General features: G+C 46.3%; 1 protein-coding gene across 1 annotated transcript in view; it reads right to left on the reverse strand.

The window, feature by feature from the left end:
* Positions 1-2,118: 2,118 nt before the first annotated feature.
* The window catches only part of lrp8 (low density lipoprotein receptor-related protein 8, apolipoprotein e receptor), a 454,742-nt gene continuing 429,788 nt past the window's right edge, over positions 2,119-27,072 (reverse strand). The window contains exons 14-19 of the mRNA XM_039734789.1: positions 23,460-23,601; positions 23,032-23,184; positions 17,695-18,123; positions 15,053-15,121; positions 11,424-11,596; positions 2,119-4,311 (exon numbers count right to left, since the gene is read on the reverse strand). Coding sequence (XP_039590723.1) covers positions 4,273-4,311; positions 11,424-11,596; positions 15,053-15,121; positions 17,695-18,123; positions 23,032-23,184; positions 23,460-23,601 — 1,005 coding nt within the window. The 3' untranslated portion in view covers positions 2,119-4,272. The remainder of the gene's footprint in view (positions 4,312-11,423; positions 11,597-15,052; positions 15,122-17,694; positions 18,124-23,031; positions 23,185-23,459; positions 23,602-27,072) is intronic.

Here is a 27,072-nt window from a genome sequence, read left to right on the forward strand (position 1 = left end):
GGCCGAAAATCTCAAAAATGGATCAAAACAACAAAAGTAAAGGTGAAGATCAAAGTCGTGAGGCAGGAGGAGTCGAATCAAACCGCCAATCCTCAGACTAGGCCACCTTCAGTTTAAAGGTAACATCCACCGGGGATACTGAAGCTGCTGCGTGCTGCCATATTTACAGAGGAAGACCCCAGTGAAGTGGCAGCGCTCACGACGAGGGGATCGAGAACGTGACAAAGCACAGCCAACGTGGCATCGAGTCAGTAAACGACCCTCGAAACATGTAACGAGACCCTCATCTCCAGGGATTATTACGAGGAGAACAGCAGACCGAGAGTGGGGGAGAGTCAGGGTCACAACCAAGAAGAGCAAACAGCGATGAACGGAATAAATAAATAAAACGAGGGCACAAACTGAAAAGTCCAGGAACACAACCCGAAATCCTAGGGCTTGGCCTACCAGTTCTAGCTGATTGCACTCCAAGTGGTGTTCTTTTATTTAACTGCTCAACAGGACGTCATGGAGCTGCTGCCATATTTATGTTACCGGCCGTGGATGAAAGGCAGGCTTTGTAGAGAACGGCGAAAACTGGACGTCAAAGTAGGAGACGATTAATATTTCCTGGGCGTTCGATGCAATGCCGAAAGACAAACCACCTCCGTATAAAACACTGCCATGAATTCAAAATGCCACTCAATGCCACTCAATGCCACTCAAGCCTTCCTCGTTACAACACGGAGGTTCATTTTTTTTCAGTAAGAAAGTTCTGTATTTTATCGGATATTTCCTTTTGTCATTTTTAATGAAGGCCTTTCCATGTCTCTCTTTTCAAGTGTTACTTTTTTGTGCGAAAGACAATTCAGTGCAATTTAAAAGAACATTTTTTTCCTTCCTTGTTGCAACAGGTAGGCAGGTTCATATTTTATTTTCTCTTGTTTTCCTCAATAAGAAAGTCCTGTACTTTATTTTGTATCATCTCTTTCTTTTTCATATACGTCTTTTCACTAAAAGCCTTTTCATGACTCTCTTTTAATACTTTGCCTACACAGCATTTGTCATTCTATACAATGCCCAGGGAAAGTATATATAATATTAAAATAATTTGGATATTTCATACTTTGCCCAAAAACGCCGGGAATTCTATATCTTGCCTCGGCTTTCTGTACAATGCCTGCTTTTCATACATTGCCGGTAACATTTATACTCTCTGTCCTGGTGCTTGATTTACTGAGCTACCCGGGCGATGCGTGTAAAAGATTATCAAACCAAAACAAATAAAAATAAACCTAAGAACGACATCCAAACGAGAGACGAGAATCAAAGTCGGAATAAACAGGCAAAGGGGGCAAAGCAAACAAAACCTGCGAGAAGCACAATAACTAAAGGTTCTGTTTAAGTATTTCCATCCATCATCCAACCCGCTAGATCCTAACTACAGGGTCACGGGGGTCTGCCGGTGCCAATCCCAGCCAACACAGGGCACAAGGCAGGCAACAAACCCTGGGCAGGGCGCCAGCCCACCGCAGGGCACACACACCAGGGACAATTTAGGATCGCCAGCCCACCTAACCTGCATGTCTTTGTGCTGTGCGAGGAAACGGGGAGAACATGCAAACTCCACACGGGGAGGACCCGGGAAGCGAACCCACAGTCTCCTTACTGCGAGGCAGCAGCGCTACCCACTGCGCCACCATGCCGCCTGAAAGAAAGGTGCTATATGTTAATTAATACATACATACATCCATTATCCAACCCGCTAGATCCTAACTACAGGGTCACAGGGGTCTGCCGGTGCCAATCCCAGCCAACACAGGGCACAAGGCAGGAACAAATCGTGGGCAGGCGCCAACCCACCACAGGACACCCACACTAAGGACATATTGGGATCGCCAGCCCACCTAACCTGCATGTCTTTGGGCTGTGGGAGGAAAGCCACGCAGACACCATGCAAACTCCACACGGGGAGGACCCGGGAAGCGAACCCGGGTCTCCTAACTGCGTGGCATTTGCGCCACCCACTGCACCACCATGCCGCCTGAAAGAAAGGTGCTATATGTTAATTAATACATACATACATACATCCATTATCCAACCCCCTAGATCCTAACTACAGGGTCACAGGGGTCTGCCGGTGCCAATCCCAGCCAACACAGGGCACAAGGCAGGAACAAATCGTGGGCAGGCGCCAACCCACCACAGGACACCCACACTAAGGACATATTGGGATCGCCAGCCCACCTAACCTGCATGTCTTTGGGCTGTGGCAGGAAAGCCACGCAGACACCATGCAAACTCCACGCAGGGAGGACCTGGGAACCCGGGTCTCCTACCTGCGTGGCATTTGCGCCACCCACTGCGCCACCGTGCCGTGTTTAAGTATTTCTTACGGAGGTTTGTATCCACAGATTAGACAATGAAAGGAGCCCCCCTGCCGTGCCGATTCCGTGTCATTCGCGATCCTAGAAGCCGCCCCCTCTAGCAATGCGTGAAGCAGCGCCAACGACGGCTCTCAAAATGGCGCTGAGAAAAGCACCTAAGAAAAAACAGCGTTCATCGCGTGGATAACACCAAATCAATTCACTCGAAACCGAATCATGACACCGTCACTAACAGTAACGTCATGCGTGTGCAGGTCACATGACACGGCTCCCACGCTGCGTAAAAGAAGATTGGGGAGAGTAAAGACAGAAACGAATTAAAACGGTTAAGAAACGCCACAAAAATAAATTCCCCACAATAAAAAAACTAACATAACACAAAATACACGTATAAAAAAATATTATTGTTACAAAAGGAAAGTGAAAGTAGAAACGAATATCAGAAATGAAATCCCTGCCTATAAAATGCTTAAATACAATAAAAAACATACGTTACGAAAATGGCTCCGTACTAAAGTTTCCACCTCTGCTTGCCTTCCTGTCCTCGTTCCAACACTGTGGCTCAGGCTTCTGGCCACCGGACGTCGCACCCCCCAGTCGTCTCCACCATGAACTGATGAAGCAGATGGTCAGGGCCCACCACAGAAACAAAGCGACAAATACAATTCATCTCTTATGGACCAACTGGTGGAATACAATGGGGGGCAAAAAAGACACTGAGCGTTGACGTCCACATTTTTTATGGATTCTTTGCACCACGTCCTGTGGTAATAACGTTCCAAACTAGTCCTAGAAAGGAAAAGTAAGACAGTGGACCCAGCGATGAGAGAAAAGGACCAAAAACAACCAAAACCAAAAGGTCATTTCTAGCAGTGCTACCTGACAGGACTCCAATTCCCATCATGCTTAAGGGTCGCTGCACCACCTGACCACTTCTGGCTGAAACAGGAAACGTTCCAAGCAAGCCCAAAAATCAGCACTATGTCATCGACAGGGGCTTCTGGGAAGGCGCCAGTTAGGAGCAGGGATCACAGAGGAAGATGTTATCCGTTTCTTCAACAACTCTGCGGTGTCGTGTGTCCTCACGTGTTTGTCATTTTTTTGGGGCGATTATTTAAATTCAGTATTTTGTGTATTAATTATTGAAGATTTTAAGTTACGCATGACGGCCTTTCCGGTGTCCCACACTTTTTTCAGTTTTTTTAGGTGGATTTGCTCTTTTCTCCTTCCGCCCTCGATGTCACTCGTCCCCATGATGGTCAGCCTGCTGCCATTAGTCTCATTTCGAGGCGTATTAATAACAGCGTTCCTCTAGTTCGCCTGTTAAATGTGACTCTCGACGTCTCATTCCTTCGCAGCTGGAGCCAGTGGAGCCGAGTGCCTCAGTGCCATCTACCACAAGCCCACCGATCGCTTTAACCCCGTGTCGCCTGGCCAGCAGGCCTCCCATGCAGGTGCAGTCACTGCCGGCTTGTGTCGTCTTTCCCACCTGCTTCTAATCGATCCGCGCTATTGGTTTGTTGAAAACGGTGACGGAAAAAGCTTCACTCTTATTTACAGTAAAAAAATAACATTTACAGGAATACAAAGCAGTGATAGGAAAAGTCACTTTACACAACGCTGGGTAGAGAATGTCCCCGTCCCGCACAGCACCCCGGGGTACCTGGCGAGCACTCGCTCGCGTCTGCATATGAAGTCCACCTGACGTGGTCAGAATGGGTCAAGTCCGACCCTGCGACCCCCCCTCCCCCCCCAATAACAAGACCCCAAAACTCTAAGCCTAAGAACACCTAGCAGTGCAACCCCTTGGATGTGAGAACGCCAGCGACTCCTTGGCTCCTTCAGCCAGTGGTCTTCTGTCGTCCATCGACGCTGCAAACCTCGGGGAGCACAGCGCTGTTGGTCTTCAGGGTAAGCCGTCGTCCTCCAGGCTGAGAGCCACACGCTGTGGGACAGAGAGGAGAAAAACGGCATTAGGGCATTGAGAGCTGGTGGGGGGCAGAGATGGGCACGGCCCTGAGCGACACAGCACTACATACAGAAAACATGTGAAAGGCACTATATACACCAGAGAGATGTTAGAGGAGCCATACGACATAAAGAAATAGATTTGAAAGGCACTGTTCAGTAGATAGGCACTACAGGTATGAAACAGACATGAAAGGCACTATATACACTAGAGAAATAGCAATGGAGCCTTACGACATAAATGATTAGATCTGAAATGCAATATATAACAGATAGGCAGACAAATATGACATTTTTATATAATAGATAGATAGGCCAAAATATAAAAGGCACAGTGGACAGATGTGACATATGACAGATAAATAGATGTGAAAAGAGAAGAAGATCAACAGACACATATACAATACAATACAATACAATACAATACAATTTATTTTTGTAAAGCCCAAAATCACCCAAGAAGTGCCGCAATGGGCTTTAACAGACCCTGCCTCTTGACAGCCCCCCAGCCTTGACTCTCTGAGAAGATGAGGAAAAACTCCCCCCCAAAAAATGGAGGAAACCTCAGGAAAGGCAATTCAAAGAGAGAGTCCTTTACTGGTAGGCTGGGCGTGCAGTGGGTGTCAAAAAGAAAATGGGGGGTCAATACAATACAACACACAGAACACAAGTAATCCTCAATACAGTATAAAAATAAAAATATTACAAGTGCGGAGCAGAATTTAACAGTAGATGATATCCCATAATATGACTTGGATATTTTAGAGTCCTGGAGACATCAGCCATCAAGCGGCCTCCCCCATTTGGCCATTCCACAGCTGAAACAGCGCTAATCCGATGAAAAGACCCCTCTTTACCTTAGGCGGGCAAAACAACTTGGCAGGTGGGCCGTGGCACCAAGTGCCACATTTGCCACATATGAAAAGCATTAAAAAGGCACTGCATGGTGTGAATTGAAATGAAAGGCGCTATAAAACAGATAGGTGTATAAATCGGAAAGACACTATATAATATATAAAATGTGTATGTATGTATGTATGTATATATATATATATATGTACTGTAGGTATGTGCTGCGGTGGGCTGGCGCTGTGCCCGGGGTTTGTTTTCTGCCTTGTGCCCTGTGTTGGCTGGGATTGGCTCCAGCAGACCCCGTGACCCTGTAGTTGGGATATAGCAGGTTGGATAATGGATGGATAGATGGATGTACGCATGAGTGTTTGTTCATATCTACACTCACCTAAAGGATTATTAGGACCACCATACTAATCCGGTGTTTGACCCCCTTTCGCCTTCAGAACTGCCTTAATTCTACGTGGCATTGATTCAACAAGGTGCTGAAAGCATTCTTTAGAAATGTTGGCCCATATTGATAGGATAGCATCTTGCAGTTGATGGAGATTTGTGGGATGCACATCCAGGGCACGAAGCTCCCGTTCCACCACATCCCAAAGATGCTCTATTGGGTTGAGATCTGGTGACTGTGGGGGCCATTTTAGTACAGTGAACTCATTGTCATGTTCAAAAAACCAATTTGAAATGATTCAAGCTTTGTGACATGGTGCATTATCCTGCTGGAAGTAGCCATCAGAGGATGGGTACATGGTGGTCATGAAGGGATGGACATGGTCAGAAACAATGCTCAGGTAGCCCATGGCATTTAAACGATGCCCAATTGGCACTAAGGGGCCTAAAGTGTGCCAAGAAAACATCCCCTACATCATTACACCACCACCACCACCCTGCACAGTGGTAACAAGGCATGATGGATCCATGTTCTCATTCTGTTTACGCCAAATTCTGACTCTACCATTTCAATGTCTCAACAGAAATCGAGATTAATCAGACCAGGCAACATTTATCCAGTCTTCAGCTGTCCAATTTTGGTGAGCTCGTGCAAATTGTAGCCTCTTTTTCCTATTTGTAGTGGAGATGAGTGGTGCCCGGTGGGGTCTTCTGCTGTTGTAGCCAATCCGCCTCAAGGTTGTGCGTGTTGTGGCTTCACAAATGCTTTGCTGCATACCTCGGTTGTAACGAGTGGTTATTTCAGTCAAAGTTGCTCTTCTATCAGCTTGAATCAGTCGGCCCATTCATTCTCCTCTGACCTCTAGCATCAACAAGGCATTTTCGCCCACAGGACTGCCACATACTGGATGTTTTTCCCTTTTCACTCCATTCTTTGTAAACCGTAGAAATGGTTGTGCGTGAAAATCCCAGTAACTGAGCAGATTGTGAAATACTCAGACCGGCCCGTCTGGCACCAACAACCATGCCACGCTCAAAATTGCTTAAATCACCTTTCTTTGCCATTCTGACATTTGGAGTTTGGAGTTCAGGAGATTGTCTTGACCAGGACCACACCCCAAAATGCATTGAAGCAACTGCCATGTGATTGGTTGATTAGATAATTGCATTAATGAGAAATTGAACAGGTGTTCCTAATAATCCTTTAGGTGAGTGTATTTATAGTATCTTGTGTATCTCACAAAGTGAGTCCACCCCTAAGCTGAAAAATGTCCAAATTGTGCCCAAAGTGTCAATATTTTGTGTGGCCACCATTATTTTCCAGCACTGCCTTAACTCTCTTGGGCATGGAGTTCACTTGAGCTTCACAGGTTGCCACCTGAATCCTCTTCCACTCCTCCATGACAACATCACGGACCTGGTGGATGTTAGAGACCTTGCGCTCCTCCACCTTCCTTTTGAAGATGCTCCACAGATGCTCAATATCGTTTAGGTCTGGAGACATGCTTGGCCAGTCCAGCACCTTTACCCTCAGTTTCTTTAGCAAGGCAGTGGTCGTCTTGGAGGTGTGTTTGGGGTTGTTATCATGTTGGCATACTGCCCTGCGGCCCGGTTTCTAAAGGGAGGGTATCATGCTCTGCTTCAGTATGTCACAGTACATGTTGGCATTCATGGTTCCCTCAATGAATTGTAGCTCCCCAGTGCCGGCAGCACTCATACAGCCACAAACCATGACACTCCCACCACCATGCTTGACTGTAGGCGAGACACACTTGTCTTTGTACTCCTCACCTGATTGCCGCCACACACGCTTGACACCATCTGAACCAAATAAGTTTATCTTGGTCTCATCAGACCACAGGACGTGGTTCCAGTAATCCATGTCCTTAGTCTGCTTGGCTTTCTTGCGCATCATCTTTAGAAGAGGCTTCCTTCTGGGACGACAGCCATGCAAACCAATTTGATGCCATGTGTGGCGGGCGTATGGTCTGAGCACTGACAGGCTGACCCCCCACCCCTTCAACCTCTGCAGCAATGCTGGCAGCACTCGTACGTCTGTTTTCAAAAGACAACCTCTGGATATGACGCTGAGCTCGTGCACTCAACTTCTTTGGTCGACCATAGCAGGGCCTGTTCTGTGTGGAACCTGTCCTGTTAAACCTGTCGCTCTATGGTCTTGGCCGCCATGCTGCAGCTCAGTTTCAGGGTGTTGGCAACCTTCTTAGAGCCGAGGCCATCTTTATGTAGAGCAACAATTCTGTTTTTCAGATCCTCAGAGAGTTCTTTGCCATGAGGTACCATGTTGAACTTCCAGTGACCAGTATGAGAGAGTGTGAGAGTGAGAACAGCAAATTTAACACACCTGAGACTTTGTAACACTAACGAGTCACATGACACTGGGGAGGGAAATGGCTAATTGGGCACAGTTTGGACATTTCTCACTTAGGGGTGGACTCACTTTTGTTGCCAGTGGTTTAGACATTAATGGCTGTGTGTTGAGTTATCTTGAGGGGACAGCAAATTTACACTGTGATACAAACTGTACACGAACTACTTTACATTGTGTCACAGTGTCATATCTTCAGTGTTGTCCCATGAAAAATATAATAAAATATTTAGAAAAATGTGAGGGGTGTACTCTCTTTTGTGAGGTACTGTATATACCAGTGACGGCGCACTCCATGATAACGTGCAGTGAAGACACCTGACTTCACCATTCCTACTTCTCCTCCTCTTTCTCTGTACGTTTACCATTCGTGTGCTCAGAGGTTGACGCTCTTGCTGTTTCCTGAGCAGCTCTTCTTTTCTCCACCCTAGCGGTCGCTTCTTCTCTTCTATCGTCGGCAACTTTTCACGTTAAAACGGATCAAGTCAGTGTTTGTGTTGCAATTACTTGTTACATTTTCGTTCATTTTTCACTTAAGCTGGTAATTAAGTCTTCAGTCTGCCTCAAGAATGATTTCAGATATGAAGAGGTAGCGGAAGTGACGGTGAAGGTGGTTGGGATGAGAATGGCACCCGTACACATGTGCCACACGCCACCCTGCTGGCCACTGCCGAGAGTTGATTTTACTATAAAATAAAATAAACAGGGCGGCACGGTGGCGCAGTGGTAGCGCTGCTGCCTCGTAGTTAGGAGACCCGGGTTTGCTTCCCGGGTCCTTCCCAGGTCCTCCCTGCGTGGAGTTTGCATGTTCTCCCCGTGTCTGCGTGGGTTTCCTCCCACAATCCAAAGACATGCAAGTTAGGTGGATTGGCGATTCTAAATTGGCCCTAGTGTGTGCTTGGTGTGTGGGTGTGTTTGTGTGTGTCCTGCGGTGGGTTGGCACCCTGCCCAGGATTGGTTCCTGCCTTGTGCCCTGTGTTGGCTGGGATTGGCTCCAGCAGACCCCCGTGACCCTGTGTTCGGATTCAGCGGGTTAGAAAATGGATGGATGGATAAAATAAACATAAAAAGACGAATAACCTTGGAAGTCAATCATCACCCTGAAAGCGGACAGCAGACGTCACGTAGTCGATGTGAACCAGATTTCAGGTCAGTAAGTCAAACGGTCTGCGAGCGACAGGTGATTTAAAATCCTGGACAGACAAACGAACAGCCATGGTAGCGTATTATATAAGAAGATATGTGTGTGTACAGTAATCCCTCGCTATATCGCGCTTCGACTTTCGCGGCTTCACTCTATCGCGGATTTTTCGCTGCTTCGCGGGTTCTGCGGACAATGTGTCTTTTTACTTCCTGTACATGCTTCCTCAGTTGGATTGCCCAGTTGATTTCATACAAGGAACGCTATTGGTGGATGACTGAGAAGCTAACCAATCAGAGCACGCAGTTAAGTTCCTGCCTGCTGAATGCGGTGTTAACCAGGAAGTCTCGTCTCGCTCATTCAGCATCAACGTGTTTCGCTGTGTAAAGAGTTGTGCTCTTTTGTGTTTATCTCTGTGCGTAGTCAAGCCCTTCATTATAGCTCCAAAATGATCTGCTACTGCTTCAGGGGCCGTGCCCAAGCGCAAACGGAAGATGTTAATGATTGCGAAAGGTAAACGTTTTGGATTTGTTGAAGGCTACGATTCTTTTTATTTAAAAAGTAGGAAAGGAATATAAGATCTACGGCCGCAGTGTCCTTTTAACCAGGGTACAAAACGAGTTGTAAGTGGATGTAATAAGGCAGTAGTCTGGATGGAATCTGCTTTAGGGATTTGGATTGAAGAAGAACAACGGCAGTGCTACACAATCACCTTAAGTGGCTCCTTTAGAAGGGCTGTAACGCTCTCCTTTGTTGTGCAGTAAAATTAAACTCATTGTTATCGGACAAGTCATCGTGTCATTGTTGGCGAGTAACCATAATTAATTTTCTACTTACAGTACTTAGTACATGTACGTACGTCTAGTGTCACTGTACACACACATTTAATGTATGCTATTTTTCTTGCATTGTACGTATTTATTGCTGGTGGCCTGTCTATCATAATGGCTGTAACATATGTGATATTGGAGACACTCGATATCTTTAAAATAATATTTAGGTTTTACTGTATATAAACAGTGTGTTTACATACATAATTTCAATGAATCTTACCTAATATCTAAGAGAATACAAAGGGATTATGCTGTATAACTCTGCGGGGAATATTTATAAACAGTGTGGGAGAGTTTATAAGGACTTAAAATATATAAAAATAACCATAGAAACATATGGTTTCTACTTCGCGGATTTTCACCTGTCGCGGGGTTTGGAACGCAACCCCCGCGATCGAGGAGGGATTACTGTATATTATATATATGAAAGAAACAGATATGAGGTATTAATTACTAGCTAGGAAAGGCGCTATATAATACATCAGTGCCCACTTTATAGATCCTAAAGGGACATCCGCCTTTACGCCGACTGCACAGAACGTGAGGTCCGCATTACAGATCTGAAACAAGAATGACATCCCGAATCGGTGCCCCCTATGGGACAGACTTAAAGCAGCAGGTCTGCCAGTCTTGTCAGGAAGGGAGAAACGTTACACCAGGAGCTGGTAACATGGCATCTCCTGCCATCCATCAGGCGCCTGCTCACTAAGCGTTGTTTTAATTCATTTCACTTCAGTCAGGCTGCAGTAAGTTTCTAGCCCAGCAACAAACACACGAAATCCCATCTGATCCGTGGTCAGCAGCCTCAGAGCCAACTTTGCGCAGACACGTCTCACTTTCAAATCTGCACTGCCGCTAGCGTATCTGAAGCCGATTTCCCGATTTGCACGTGAACTTGATGTTGGCTCGTTGTTCGAACACCGACACTGCACAAGTCGAACTCCACTGGTCATTAAAACAAAACTCCACGCCCAAAGCAATCCAGACCTGCTGTTAACTGGCCTCCCCTCCACAACAATGAGTGTGTAATCTAATCTCTCACTCTCCCGCTATATCGCAATTCCGGGGACTTTTTGACTGCCCCTCACATTAATAAAATATACAAATCCTTAATTTTATGGAGCACCTATTGTGGAAAAAATACTTTGCAGTGAATCTGCCCCTTTTTTTATACTAGCTGTGCTACCCGTCTAAGAGGGGCTGAAATCAAAGGAGCGCATTGTTAACATTTGCAGTGCACCATGCAGCGTGTATATCTCTGTTATATGCCATTTGGTATGGGATTTTAAAAGCGCTGTTAATGTTTGAGATGCACCATCTGTTGGAACAGCAAGTTCAATGCATTTTATTATTAAAATGTTTGTAATGTGCCATCAGTTGGAATGACAGAAACAAAGCAACTGGGTGGACACAGAGAGACACTTTCCCCTTGGATAGCACCTTTCACAGCTTACATCACAGTGCATGCAGTTGGACGCACTTACCGCAGGGTACACATGCCCAATGTGCTCCGTCCTGCCAATGTGGACTTCATCATCCTCGTCCTCTTCGGTGGTCTTCCTGTAGACAGGATTGTCAAAGTTCATGCTCTTTGTGTTTTTCCTCCTCCAGTTTCTCCAGATGAGGAAGCTGCTGGTAAACACCAGGCTGATGACCGCTGTGGCAAGAAAGAGGAGCACAAAATGTGAGTGCCCGTGACATGACAAAGCAGAACACGGGCGAAGCCAGCTGTGGTCTGGAGATCAGGGCTTAATCCAGTCCTTGGTCACGAGGGGGACCGGAGCCTCTGCAGCAAAGCAGGTAATAACCCTGGAGGGGGCGCCAGATTGTTACCTCCAATAGTCAATATAGTGCCTTTCATATCTATCTGTCTATCTATTATATAGTGCCTTTCTTATCTGTCTGTTATATAGTGCCTTTCTTATCTATCTATCTATTATATAGTGCCTTTCTTATCTATCTATCTATCTATCTGTCTATCTATCTATCATATAGTGCCTTTCATATCTATCTATCTATCATATAGCACCTTTCATATCTATCTATCTATCTATCTATTATATAGTGCCTCTCATATCTATCTATTTATTATATAGCGCCTTTCCTATCTATCTATGCCAGTAATTAGCCGTGCAGAGAAGTACGAGGACTTTCAAGGGGGTGAATACTTTTGCACGCCACTGTACTAAAGCCTCAAGTGGAATACCACCGACAAGACGTTTTCCTCCACCCCCTTTTTTTTAATTTTTTATCAACTTCTTTTCCTTGTTTTATTCGTGTGGACTGTTTGCTTTGAACTTCACTAAACTTTTTAACACCAACACACTTGGGCTGAGGAGTTTTGTTTATGCAGAGCAAGTCATCCAAGTGCTGGGACGCCAGCCTGGCAGCTGCTTCTGAACGGCGGTATTTTGAAGTACCTGGAAACCTTCGAAAAAACGCAGTTACAGCTTGCATGGAAGGAGAGGGACGGAGTGATGAAGAGAGTTGTATCATCGTGTACTGTAGTGTGTCACTTCACTAACTTTTGAACCCGGGGGTGTTCTGGTGCCGTGTTGGCTGGTTGTTTTGGGGCTCAGTGGTGCCCCCTTGTGGTCACAACACACATACCTAACTACTGTACATATCAAGATAACGTACAAATGATTAAATTATATATTTGTGATGGGATCAGAGCGGACCACCAAGGACTCCCCTTATACACCAGACTTTAAATAAATCAAATGAATGAAAAGTATCAGTTCACTTGAACAGGCAGTCTGAAAGAATCGATTCGGTCAAGTTAATCAAAATGCCCATCTCTAATGTGTGGCAAGGGCACAGAATGGCTGCCAGGTGGATGCTGCATATTGTTGGTGGTTGACGTGGCTCCTCACGTTTATGTAAAGCACTTTGAGAAGTTAGAAAAGTGCCACAGAAATGTAATTAATTAGTCTTAGTGAATTAACCTGGGTGGGCTCCTGCCACGACAGACTCGCAGAGCTGGAGTTAGAAGGTTTGACAGTGACACACACGCTCGACTTGAGGCAGACTGTTTTACAAGTGCACTGGGGGTCTGCTAAACGGGTGAACACCATGGAGAACAAGCCTGGCATCACTTACGCCCCACCTCAAGTTCCATCCAACTGGCATAGAAGCAGGCAACGTCCTGACGTCAGGTGTCATTTGACCGGAAGAGCTCGAGCAGGGCGGACGCACCAGCAATTTGTTTTTTCATTTTGCCACAAGAGGGCGCCAAATCATTTTTCCCATCCGTCTGGGATTTACTTTTTGCATTTTTCGTTTTTTGTATTAAAACGCCTTAAACGGGGGGCCACAGACGTCTGCAGTTGTTTGACTCTCTCCTTATTTCACAAGGGACGGAATGACCTGCCGCTGTTCTCCTGCCAACCATGAAGTGTGATGCTTATCCTGCAGTTGTGCACCTTTGTAGTTTTTTCATTCCTAATCCACCCACCCATCCATTCATTTTCTGGTCCTACTTTGCCGGGGCAGGGTCGAGGGGGAGCTGGAGCCTCTCCCAGCAGGAATAAGCACCTGGACAGGGCAGTGGGCCATCTGAGGGTGAACGCACACCCACTCACAATTTAACAACGCCAGTCCACCGGTCCTGCATGTCTTTGGACTGTGGGAGGAAATCAGACGCTCACACCCCGTCTTCTTTTTTAAATGACTCTGCTTACATTGTGATGGATGGTAGACGTGGGCTGGCATCCCTGCTGGGTTGCTTCACGGTTCCTTACCTAGCCAGGAGGCCATGGTAGTGAGTAGGCAGGAAGGAAGACAGGCAGAAGGATGGCAGAAGATGCCAACATACTGTAGAAGTGGATACGCTGGATCTGAGGACCTTTATTCGACTGGGACGCCAGTATAATGGAAGAAGAGGGAAAGTCAATCTGCCTGGACCATATGCTGCCCTGACATGTTAGATGGCAGCATACCTGGGCCATGGGTACCCATACGCACCCTTGCAGGGCATGCTGAGGAAGTGTAGTTCCATGGCATAGCCCTGTTGGGTTCCATGGGTACCATCCGGGGGTGCTGCCCTACTTTGTGGCGCTTCTGCCTAACCCAGAAGTGCTTCTTCTGTGCAGCGAATGCCCTGGCACCAGACGTCTCATATAAAAGGAGCCGCTCACCTGGGAGGAGAAGAGAATCTTTAACTGTGTTGTGTTTCTGGAAGCCTCTTTTAGGGGTACTTGTTACCATTAAAGCTTTTACTGCACTGGGTGCCGCTCAGTAAGGAGACCTGTGGGTTCGCTTCCCGGGTCCTCCCTGCATGTTCTCCCCGTGTCTGCGTGGGTTTCCTCCCACAGTCCAAAGACATGCAGGTCAGGTGCATTGGCGGTCCTAAGTTGTCCCTGATGTGTGTGCCCTGTGGTGGGCTGGCCCCCTGCCTGGGGTTTGTTTCCTGCCTTCCGCCCTGTGTTGGCTGGGATTGGCATCAGCAGACCCCCGTGACCCTCTAGTTAGGATATAGCGGGTTGGATAATGGATGGATTTGCACTGGGGTGCTGCTGCGCCCCCTGCAGGTCACAACATACATAGTGATAAATACTGCAGGAGGGCAGGTTGCTAGCCCACAACGATAAAATGGACAGTGGCTGGCAAAAGTCTCCCCTTCCACAACATGGAATCCCAGTGGCTTTTATTTGTGTTTTTTGAGGCTGATCAACAGGAAAGGCCTCTTTAATGTCCAAGTGAGAACAGACCTCCGTCAAGTGGGCTCAATTAATGACAAATCTAAAACACACTAAATCGTTAGTCCTAAGTGGAGATCTTGAGTTGGTTCCTGCCTTGCAGCCAAAGCAGTCAGGACAGGCTGCGGTCCTCCGAGACCCCGAACTGGATTAATGAACAGTAATGTACACTTGGGGTCCACTGACAGACACACGTTTGTAGAGTGGCCAGTTGACCAAACGTACAGGCGAGCCTGCTGACAAATTTAGGGAGAGCAGCCCACCGGAGACCCTCAACAAAAGAAAATGTTACGCTTTTATTTTCTTCTGCTTTTTTTTTTGTTTTTGTTTTGCTCAAAAATGATAAACAAACGGCTTCCAAACGAATCCAACGTAAGACAGAAATGCTCGGGAATAATAGGAAGACCACTCACCTGCAGGGATGACGATGCTAACCACGGCCACCGTCACGCCGGTCAGCAGAAGGAACTCCGTGCTTCCCCCTGGAACCAAAAAAAAAAAACGTGAGACACCCACAAGTCACACCGAGGTGGCGGTCACTCCAGTGTACACTGGTGACAACTGGGCCTCTGACAAGACCACCTTACCAAGCCAAGAAAAGTATTAACAATAAGACATTTATTATACAGAACGCAATCACACTGAGGGTCTGTAAACCCCCAAATACCCCAAGCTCCTAGTTCGGCCCAATCTAAGATGCCCGTATGCTGACATACAGTATATAGCCCACCTTGCAGACCACACAGTGGCAGATGTCTTTATTCATATAGTGCCTTTCACAGCAGCGACGGACCTGACTGATATCCAGTAGCGCCATTTCCAGTGCCTTCACAACTAAACATACAACTGGGTTCAAGTCCACGTCCGCTTATGAGCGCCACATGTTGAATCGCATTTCATTGTGTAGAGTGCCGTTCTACGCCACACGGAATTTATGGTAATGACAGCATTTGTAGTCAGAGCTGAAGATGTTCTACCAAGTCTGTGATATACTGTGGTGCCTTAACATTGTGAGTCGGTCATTTTCTAACCCTCTTATTCCTGAGCAGGGTCACCCGGGGCGGATGGGGGTCTGCTGGAGCCTATCCCAGCCGGCATTGGGTGCAAGGCAGGAGCAAACCCTGAACAGAGGGCCCAGCGATATTTCAGTTCTGATAGCAATTGTAGTTTTTGTCTTCCATCCATCCATCCATCCATTATCCAACCCGCTAAATCCTAACTACATGGTCACGGGGGTCTGCTGATGCCAATCCCAGCCAACACAGGGCGCAAGGCAGGAAACAAACCCCGGGCACGGCGCCAGCCCACCGCAGAGTTTTTGTCTTATTTTATAAAATGAGTTTTATTTTTATTTTGTTCTAGTTGGCAGCATGGTGGCACAGTGGGTAGCGCTGCTACCTCACAGTAAGGAGACCTTGTGGGTTTGCTCCCCAGGTCCTCCCTGCGTGGAGTTTGCATGTTCTCCCCGTGTCTGCGTGGGTTTCCTCCCACAGTCCAAAGACATGCAGGTTAGGTGGATTGGCGATCCTAAATTGTCCCCGATGTGTGTGCCCCTGTGTGCCAATGCAATTCCAAATCCACAGATATGACGTCTTCATTTGTCACTTTGTCACATGTCACTTTCTTCACAGGTCCAGTTGCACGTGTGATGTGTTTTTAGTGAGTCAGATGACTGGCACTGAGGTGTACGGTGGAGTGGAGCCACTGAGGTTCTCTCTCATGGAGTCATTTAAATGTTCGTCTCTCAGTCCTGCTCTGAACTTTGACTTCATGACATTCACGTCAGACTCACAGAGGTATGGAGACTCAAACAAAGCAGACATTTTCAGAGCTGCTTGGTGAAGATTCTTCTAGTTATCTGGTTCTACTAAGCTCTGGGAATGCTGTTGAGACTTTAACTGCACATTATGTTGAAGGTTTATTAATATCTAATATATAAAATCCAATGTCTCTCTGTTTGTATGTCTGTCTGTCCGCTTTTCATGAGAGAACTACTTGACGGATTTAGATTGTGTTTTCTTCTATAATTTGCTTGAACATTCCGGTTGATTTTGCGACTCCTCTCATTTCGCTATGTATCAGAGTTCGCTTGCGGTAATCGATTTATTTACGTGAATCCGAGTGAGACGCAGCGGGCCGAGGCCTTCCTCACTTGTGTTCCACAACTCCGCTTGAATTCAACTTTGTTTGCTATTTAAAATAAAGTGTCACTTAGGTCTCGATGAGTCTGAGTCCGGATATTCTCGTTAAGTGTCTGCCACATTGAAAAGCTAGACCGCCATTCAGATTGTGGGTCGTGATATGATTTGTTTGGAAAGGTCGCCCACCCCTAATTTGACTGATCAAGCTTTACGTAGGATTCATTAACCCATCGGCGAGCTACTTGAAAGGGGTTGTGACCTAGCGGTATCTCGCGAGCGACGCGTGAAGCTGGCGGCGGTCTCCACGGATTGGGAGTCTGCTGTAGGCCGTGACGCACTTCAGAAAGATAAGAAGGTGAATAGCGAGACGAGAGCATCAGCGGGTCGTAATGATTTCTTTGCATGCTGTCGCTTCAGAATCGATTCGTTAACATTTCTCTGTATTATGATTTCTATATTTTGACAGGGTTAGCTTTTACTTCACCCCGATTGATTTCTCTTGCGGTGTTGCCATATCACTCTTTATTTATTTCACGACAGTATTGGGCTTCTTATTGATTTCTTCATCGACGCGGGGTCAGCAGAGAGATTGTGAAAGGACCAAAAGGCAGTGAAGTGGAGCTGTGGAGGTTAGCGCGTCGGTGGTCCCTGGACGGAGTCTGTGCGTAGATTTAATGGGAGAACTGCCAGAGACTGGGATACGGAGAGTGACTGGTCGTAATGGAAATATCTATAACGATGATGAAATGAAGCTTGTGAACACCACAGAGATCATCCTTTTGTCAAGGATGACTGACAAAAGGAGTAGTCGGCAGGATCTCGGATTCAAGCACAAAGAGTCCAACTATTGATATGCATGTAGAAACCTAATCAAACTGAGACCCCCAACTCCAACAAGAAAAGGTTGCACATACCCTGGTGAGACAGATTGTTGCTCTCGCTCTGCTCATCGTCTGGAGGTTTGGCCGCCGCAGTAGTGTGCTGGCTGAAGGCCGGAGTCCACGCAGTGTTGAACCATGGGTTGAGGCTCTCCTCCATGTCTGCTCTTACTCCGGCCACAGGGTTTGTATGGGCAGCAGTGCCGATGGTGGTGCTGGTGGTGGGAGCAGCTGTGGTGCTGGTGGAAGTGGTGGCAGTTGTGGTGGTGGTGGTGGCAGTTGTGGTGGTGGTGGTGGTGGTGGTGGTGGCAGTTGTGGTGGTTGAGGTAGAAGTCATAAAAGCACTAGGAGTAGCAGAGAAGGGGGCATCATCTGTAGTCAGGGCAGGGCTGCTGGGGGAGAATGCTCTCGTTGCATTGGTTGTTGTTGCCGGCTTTGTTCCTTTTGGCTTTGCTGTTGTAGATTCTGTGATAAAAAGGAACAACATTAAAATGGGAGAACAGACCGCATCGGTTCACCAAAGCGCCAAGTGACAAGCAGATAAGATGAGCAGTGATGGCAGAGTACTGTCGTGGTCCACATGTTGAGCACATATGCGACAGCTTGCTAATGCTTACTCAAAATACAGGACAGCTAGTGGACTCATATCTGAACCAACAGGGGGTGCAACTGGGTAGGTGGAGGACCTTACAAGGAACCGAGAGCCGAACAGCAGCCTGTGGCTGTAGAAAAAGTCAAGACGAGAAGACGGCGGGTGCCCGGGAGTTCATTACTCCCAAACCACAGGACTGAAGAAGGACAGCAGGAAATCAAAAACCGTGCAATATGGAGGGTACTGGGGAAGTTTGGAAACCCCAAATTAACTGTTTGGACCCCCTGAAAGTCTGAAAATCAAAATGGTGCCTCATAAAGATTTGTAGTAATGCATTTTATAACTACTAATTCATTCCAATAGATGGCGCCTGCTGAAACTTATAAAATATCGAGACCACATAGAAACGGAAAAAGATGGAGAACATGAAGAAGAAGAAGATGGTGCACTGCAAATATTAATGATGAATATGCTGAGGTTCATGTTGATTACACAACCAGTGTGTGCGTGTGTGTGTGTAATGTGTGTACGTACAGTTGTGCTTGAAAGTTTGTGAACCCTTTACAATTTTCTATATTTCTACATGAATGAAAAATTGGACTGGACTGCCAATACTGATACTCTGTGTAAGAAAGGTCAGAGCCGACTATACTTTCTGAGAAGGTTGGCGTCCTTCAACATCTGCAATAAGATGCTGCAGATGTTCTACCAGACGGTTATGGCGAGCGCCCTCTTCTACGCGGTGGTGTCCTGGGGAGGCAGCATAAAGATGATGGACGCCTCACGCCTGGACAAACTGGTGATGAAGGCAGGCTCTATTGTAGGAATGAAGCTGGACAGTTTAACATCTATGGCAGAGTGATGGGCGCTGAGCAAACTCCTGACAATCATGAAGAATCAACTGAACAGGATCATCTGCAGACAGAGGAGCAGCTTCAGTGACAGACTGAGGAGATCTTACCTCCTCCACACTATGCGACTCTTCAGTTCCACCTGGGGGAGTAAATGCTAACATTACTCAAAGTTATTGTCTGCTTTTTTATTTTTATTTTTTTTCATTTTTATTACTATTTAATTTAATATTGGTTTTTTTTTATGTATCAGTATACTGCTGCTGGATTATGTGAATTTCCCCTTGGGATTAATAAAGTATCTATCTATCTATATATTATATAGCGCCTTTCACATCTATCTATCTTTCTATCATATAGCGCCTGTCCTATCTATCTATCTATCTATCTATTATATAGCGCCTTTCACATCTATCTATCTATCAATCATATAGCGCCTTTCCTATCTATCTGTCTATCTATCTATTATATAGTGCCTTTCATCTCTATCTATCTATTATATAGTGCCTTTCATCTCTATCTATCTATCTAAATATAACTTAAAACATCATCAGATTTTCACTCAAGTGCTAAAAGTAGATAAAGAGAAACCAGTTAAACCAATGAGACAAAAATATTATACTGGGTCATTCATTTATTGAGGATAATGATTGAATATTACATATTTGTGAGTGGCAAAAGTATGTGAACCTCTAGGATGATCAGTTAGTTTGAAGGTGAAATTCAAGTCCGGTGTTTTCAATCAATGGGATGCCAATCAGGTGAGAGTGGGCACCCTGTGTTATTTAAAGAACAGGATCTATCAAAGTCTGCTCTTCACAACACGTGTTTGTGGAAGTGTATCATGGCACGAACAAAGGAGATTTCTGAGGACCTCAGAAAAGTTGTTGATGCTCATCAGGCTGGAAAAGGTTACCAAACCATCTCTAAAGAGTTTGGACTCCACCAATCCACAGACAGACAGATTGTGTACAAATGGAGGAAATTCAAGACCATTGTTACCCTCCCAGGAGTGGTCGACCAACAAAGATCACTCCAAGAGCAAGGCGTGTAATAGTCGGCGAGGTCACAAAGGACCCCAGGGTAACTTCTAAGCAACTGAAGGCCTCTCTCACATTGGCTAATGTTCATGTTCATGAGTCCACCATCAGGAGAACACTGAACAACAATGGTGTGCATGGCAGGGTTGCAAGGAGAAAGCCACTGCTCTCCAAAAAAACATTGCTGCTCGTCTGCAGTTTGCTAAAGATCACGTGGACAAACCAGAAGGCTATTGGAAGAATGTTTTGTGGACGGATGAGACCAAAATAGAACTTTTTGGTTTAAATGAAAAGCGTTATGTTTGGAGAAAGGAAAACACTGCAGTCCAGCATAAGAACCTTATCCCATCTGTGAAACATGGTGGTGGTAGTATCATGGTGTGGGCTTGTTTTGCTGCATCTGGGCCAGGACGGCTTGCCTTCATTGATGGAACAATGAATTCTGAATTATATCAGAGAATTCTAAAGGAAAATGTCAGGACATCTGTCCATGAACTGAATCTCAAGAGAAGGTGGGTCATGCAGCAAGACAACAACCCTAAGCACACAAGTCGTTCTACCAAAGAATGGTTAAAGGAGAATAAAGTGAATGTTCTGGAATGGCCAAGTCAAAGTCCTGACCTTCATCCAATCAAAATGTTGTGGAAGGACCTGAAGGAGCAGTTCATGTGAGGAAACCCACCAACATCCCAGAGTTGAAGCTGTTCTGTACGGAGGAATGGGCGAAAATTCCTCCAAGCTGGTGTGCAGGAATGATCAGAAGTTACCAGAAACGTTTAGTTGCAGTTATTGGGGGGTCACAGCAGATACTGAAAGCAAAGGTTCACATACTTTTGCCACTCACAAATATGTAATATTCAATCATTTTCCTTAATAAATAAATGACCAAGTATAATATTTTTGTCTCATTTGTTTAACTGGTTTCTCTTTATCTACTTTTAGGACTTGAATGAAAATCTGATGATGTTTTAGGTCAAATTTATGCAGAAATATAGAAAATTCTAAAGGGTTCACAAACTTTCAAGTACAACTGTATATATATATATATATTGTCAGGGATGCCAGAGCCATGACCCGGCCGGGACGCCATGAGGGACTGGATGTGGGTCTGCGGCCACCCTGGATCACGTGGGGGTCGCCCACCTGGTTGCTCTGGCCACGGGTACAAGGCATGTAAGCTCCACTGTAGGGGCCCGTGGTCACCGCCAGGAGGCGCCCCAATGCCTTGGGGACCTGTTGTGGTGTGGCGGAAGTGCTGGGGGTAAGAATTAGGACAGCGCCCGGAGAGCTGCCGGGAGGACAGCTGGCACTTCCGCCACGCTGGGGCGTGGCTAGAGCAGGAATGCCGGGAACACCTGGGGCTCATCCGGGTCCTGTATAAAAGGGGCCGTCTCCCTTCATTCGAGGCTGGAAGCAGGACGAGGCAAGAAGAGAGTGTGGAGGCGGCCCGAAGACAAGGCATCGTGTGGCCAGGACTGTGTTTGGGGTATTGTGCACGTGACTGGGTCTGAGTGACCAATTATTGTAAATATTGTTTGTGAATAAACGTGTGGTGGTATTTTAACAACATGTCTGCCTGTCTGTGTCCGGGCCGCCTCCACAATATATATATATATATATATATACCTGTATATATATAGTGACAGATGGCCAGGGCCCATGCCCAGTCGGGACACCCCTCTAACACCTGTGGGACCAGCCATGGGAGGCCACTTACTTCCCCCAGAACACGTAGTGTCAGCCCCCCTGGGTCACCTCGAGGCCACTACTATGGAATTTGGGAGCTCAGCCCTGTAGGGCTTCATGGCCTCCGCCAGTGGGAGCTGCACGGCTTAATGAGCCCCTCTGGGCAGGAACGTAGCCACACCCGGAGGTGCAGCCGGAAGTAGGTCAACAAGCACCTGCAGCACTTCTGGGTGGGCTATAAGAGGAGCCAACAGTCACAACTCCGGGAGCCAGAATCGGGAGGAGGACGACGAGGTTGCCTGGGAGGAGTGGTGAAGGAAGAAGAAAAATAAAAGTTTTTTGTTTATTTTACATGTGCCTTCGTTGTCAGTCTGTCGGGTCGATACCTATATAGCACCATTGCCACTATATATATATGTGTATATATGTATATATATATATATATATATATATATATATATATATATATATATATATATATATATATATATATATATATATATATATATATGTGGCAGACGGCCAGGGGCCATGCCCAGCCAGGATGCCCCTTCTGTATATATTCTGGGAGAGCAGGCATGGGCTGCATAGAACCTCCCCTGGACCACTTGGTGGCAGCCCCCCTGGGTGACTGTGGTGCCTCAGATGCCCACAGGGCTCCATGGGAGATGGAGTTCTCCACAGCCCTGTTGGGATCCTGGGTGGCCACCAGGAGGCACTGCAGTGGTTCCGTAGTTCCGCCACACACACACACATATATATATATATATATACACACACACACACACACACACACATATATATATATATATATATACACACACACACACATATATATATATATATACACACACACACACACACACACACATATATATATATACACACACACACTGTATAATATATGAAAGCTCTGTGAATGGCCACAACAGTTCTGTCAGACTGGCATTGCAAAGCATTGTGGGATGCATGGAAAAACTGTTTGCCTAAGCCAGCTGCATGGTAAATTTTCAGGAAAATATTCATTAAACAAGGTCAGCGTCAAACATAGCATACTCGCTGTGAGAAACACCCGGCCGACTTTCTCTAACCAACACTAAAAGACAGCAGCAGCGCAGCCGATGTGACTTGTGTACGGCTTGCCATGTTCCACAATCCAATGTCGACCCGGAGTAACAACCACAAGGGGGCGAAATTGCCTGACCTGTATGGCAGTGCCTCTTGTCCGAGTTGAGCAGCATCCCATCCGGACAGGCGCAGGTGAATTTCGGGGAATGCTTGGTTAGCTGGGGTGCAGGCAGGCACATGTATTGACAGCCACCGTTGGGCAATGGGCCGGAGTTACAGCTGTCTGGAGCTACAAGAAAAGAAGAACGTTTAGCGAAGAGAAATAAAGAAATGGAAGATCAGCTCTGGCCGCCGTCCATGTGCCTGACAGTCTCTCTGCCGCTGTCCCACTCCTATGGATCACCCCAACACGTTTCTTCAAGCAAACAGGAGTCAGCGGGCTCTCATACTCAACTCACTCATCACCCACTAGTGGACACGCAGTGGCAATGAGTGCCAACAAAGCTGCAGCGCCCTCTCCAGCTCACAGGCAGATTTGTGGTCTCCGAGGACTGGCCAGCTCACCTTGGGGTTGTCTGAGTTCATGGAAAATGACGAGGTCATGAGGGTTATTCAGATGTTCAGCCAGCAAGGAGATGTCATGTCCAGTCAGCCTGTTGGCACTGTAGATGGCTTCATTCTTCAGGTCAGTCCAGTAAACCTTATCCTGAAAGACAAGACACACGGGAGGCAGAAGAACGGCTTAACAAACGGCAAAAGAATGGCCAAACAGAAGAACTACTGATTGACGTCAGTGGCTGTTTTCGCCAAGCTGACAAATAATGTGAATATTGTTAAGGTCAAACTTCTCACTATTTGAATCTGTTTATCTGAACCTGCAGCCAGCAGGACAAGATGGCATCCTTCTCGTGTTAGCCTGTTATGGCATTTGTAATTATTGCTATTCATAATTATCACATAGTGCCTTTCATGTCTATCCATTTATCACATAATGTCTTTCTATTTGTATGTTATGTCATGTCTATACAGTATATCTTATAATGTCTTTCATATCTATTGTCACACACGTGTGTTTAGGAGACAACTAAAGGGCTTGAATACATGTGATTCCATGCCAGACCAGGGGGTGGCGAAGTGCACTAATTTTCCCTCTCAATCTTTTGCAGACCATTCTAGGGAAATCTCGCCCGGCTCGGGGGCAGCCAATGACGCCCCTTCCGGTTCCGGTAATGATGACATCACTTCCTGTACTGGCATTTAAAGCCACCATCTTGTCTCCAGAGAATCAGTTCTGTTTTGGACTGAACATGTCTTTGTTTGTGAATCAGTTTTGCAGCCGGGAACAATTATACGGGTGGCTGCCCCAAACCTTCTCAATGCTTGATGGTCATTTTTGTGACACTATCCACCATTTAGTACCTTTCAAATCTATTATATAGTGCCTTTTTATCTGTTGTCACACACGTATGACTAGGAGTGAGCTGAGTGGACCAAGTGGAGGTAATTACCCGCCAGGCCAGGGGGTGGCGTGGTGCTCTAAACCTACTTCTGTTATCTCCGCAGACCAAATACGGGAAAACCTGCCTGATTTAACATCACGTCCGGCTCCGGCACCCAGAATGACATCACTTCCTGTTCCCGGCATATAAAGACACCATATCCCAAAACCTCATCAGTTCAGTCCTGGAACTCAACCTATCAGCTACCTCTTGTTCTTTCTTTAACCTTTAGCAGCCAGGGACAATATACGGGCGGCTGCCCCAAACCTGTTCTCCCCGTGTCTGCGTTGGTTTCCTCCCACAGTCCAAAGACATGCAGGTTGGGTGGACTGGCGAATCTAAATTGTCCCCAGTGTGTGGTTGGTGTGTGGCGGTGGGTTGGCGCCCTGCCCGGAATTTGGTTCCTGCCTTGCGCCCTGTGTTGGCTGGGATTGGCTCCAACAGACCCCCGTGACCCTGTGTTCGGATTCAACGGGTTGGAAAATGGATGGATGGATGCCCCAAACCTTTCCAACCTGTTAAAACTCCTAATTCAGGGATCGACTAATAGGTATCAACCTGCTGATCTGCTGTTCTACAGAAATTAAAGTAAATTAAGCCTTGAAGCAAACGAGTAAATTAAGTTGGAACAATTTGCACAGGTGTCCCAACTTGTGCTGATTACTTACAACCCCTCTGTCTGTCCTAAAGCAGAGTTGGAAGCGACTGTGTTAGTAAAACTTCAGAGGGTACGCAGGCCCCATCTTGTTATATCATACGCTATACCGCGGCTGTCTGTTTGTCTGTCTAGGATTTTAAATCACCTGTAGCTCGCAAACCGTTTGACCTGAAATTTGGTACACATATACTACGTGGCGTCCACTATTCCTCTTTTTATTTTATTCTATTGTAGAATCAACTCTCGGCAGCGGCCAGCAGGGTGGCCGTGCTGCACATGCGTATGGGCGCCGTTCTCATCCCTACCACCTTCGCCATCACTTCCCGTACGTCTTCATAGCTTAAATCATTCTTGAGGCAGATTGAAGACTTGAGTGCCAGCTTAAGTGAAAAATGAAAGAAAACGTAACAACTAATTGCAACACAAACACTGACTCGATCAGTTTTAACGTGAAAAGATGCTGACGAAAGAAGAGAAGAAGCGGGCCGCTAGGGTGGAGAGAAGAAGAGCAGCTCAGGAAGCAGCAAGCACATCAACCTCTGAGTAAATGAATGATAAACGTACGGTGAAAGAGGAGGAAAACTAGGAATGATCAAGTCAAGTGTATTCACTGCACGTTATCGCGTGTGTGGTGCGCCGTCACTGGTTTACAATATTCTGAAATGTCCTCTTTTTTCAGGTTTTGCAGACCTAAACTTCAAACGTAAGCGTCGCCACTCAAAGTGTTTTTGTCATTGCTTCATAGCCGTCCTGCATTGGTCAGATCTCCCTTCCTGTGATGTCTTTTTGTTTCCTAAAATTAAAATTGAGACTGAAGGGAAGAAGAAATCCAGCGACAAACACGCAGGAGGCCGTGGACACGGTAACAGGAGATGAGCACAGGAAAGGCAAACCGCAATGGGAGAAGTGGTGTCCTGTCTCATCCAGCAATTCCCCCCTGGCTGGGGTTCCAAGTCGTGTTTCTGGTCTGTTGTGTCTAATTTTGTATCATTTATTTGTGTTAATGTCGCTTGTGCATATTCTGTATTTTATTTGTAAGTGGCACTGACCTAGGTTATGTGTTTTGTGGGCGGATGTCCCGAGGGGCGGGGTCACCTGCCAATCACTGCCAGGAACGCCCCTCCACACTATTTATGGGAGGGCCTTCCATGGTTCCTAGCAGTTCATTATGAATAATGCGCTGGGAGTGGAGAGTGTCCTGTGTTTTCCATGCCTTGCCATTGCTCGTTGTGTTTCCTGGATTTTCTGAACCTGTGCTCTGTTTTTTGACTGCAGTTCTGTTTTCTACATTGATCCCTCGTCGATCGCGGGGGTTGCGTTCCAGCGAAAGGTGAAAATCCGCGAAGTAAAAACCATCCGTTTGTATTGTTATTTTTATATTGTCACGCTTGGGTCACAGATTTGCACAGAAACACAGGAGGTTGTAGACACAGGGACTTTAAAACACAGCAAACAAACATTTGTCTCTGCTTCAAAAGTTTAAACTGTCCTCCATGACAAGACAGAGATGACAGTTCCGTCTCACAATTAAAAGAAAGCAAACAAATCTTCCTCTTCAAAGGAGTGCGCATCAGGAGCGGAGAATGTCAGAGAGAGAAAAGCAAACAATCAAAAATCAGTAGGTGCTGTTCGGGCTTTTAAGTATGTGAAGCACCGCGATAAAGCAGTCGCAAGAAATGGCGCAATGTGAAGGTAGTCTTTCAGCATTTTTCAGAGGAGCGCACAACAGCCCCCTCAGTCAAGAGGAGAGAGAAAAGCAAACAATCAAAAATCAGTACGTGCTGTTCGGGCTTTTAAGTATGCGAAGCACCGCGCGGGAAGCATATCATATATCATTGAGGAGTTTGATTTAATGCGTAATACGTGCTCTGATGGGGTAGTATGAAACCAACTGGGCAAACCAACTGAGGAGGCATGTACCAGAAGTAAAAAGACCCATTGTCCGCAGAAATCCGCAAACCAGCGAAAAATCCGTGATATATACGAGGTGTGGCAGAAAAGTAATGAGACTGGCAACACT

The sequence above is a fragment of the Polypterus senegalus genome, chromosome 14 (genome assembly GCF_016835505.1).
Source record: "Polypterus senegalus isolate Bchr_013 chromosome 14, ASM1683550v1, whole genome shotgun sequence".
NCBI lineage: Eukaryota > Metazoa > Chordata > Cladistia > Polypteriformes > Polypteridae > Polypterus > Polypterus senegalus.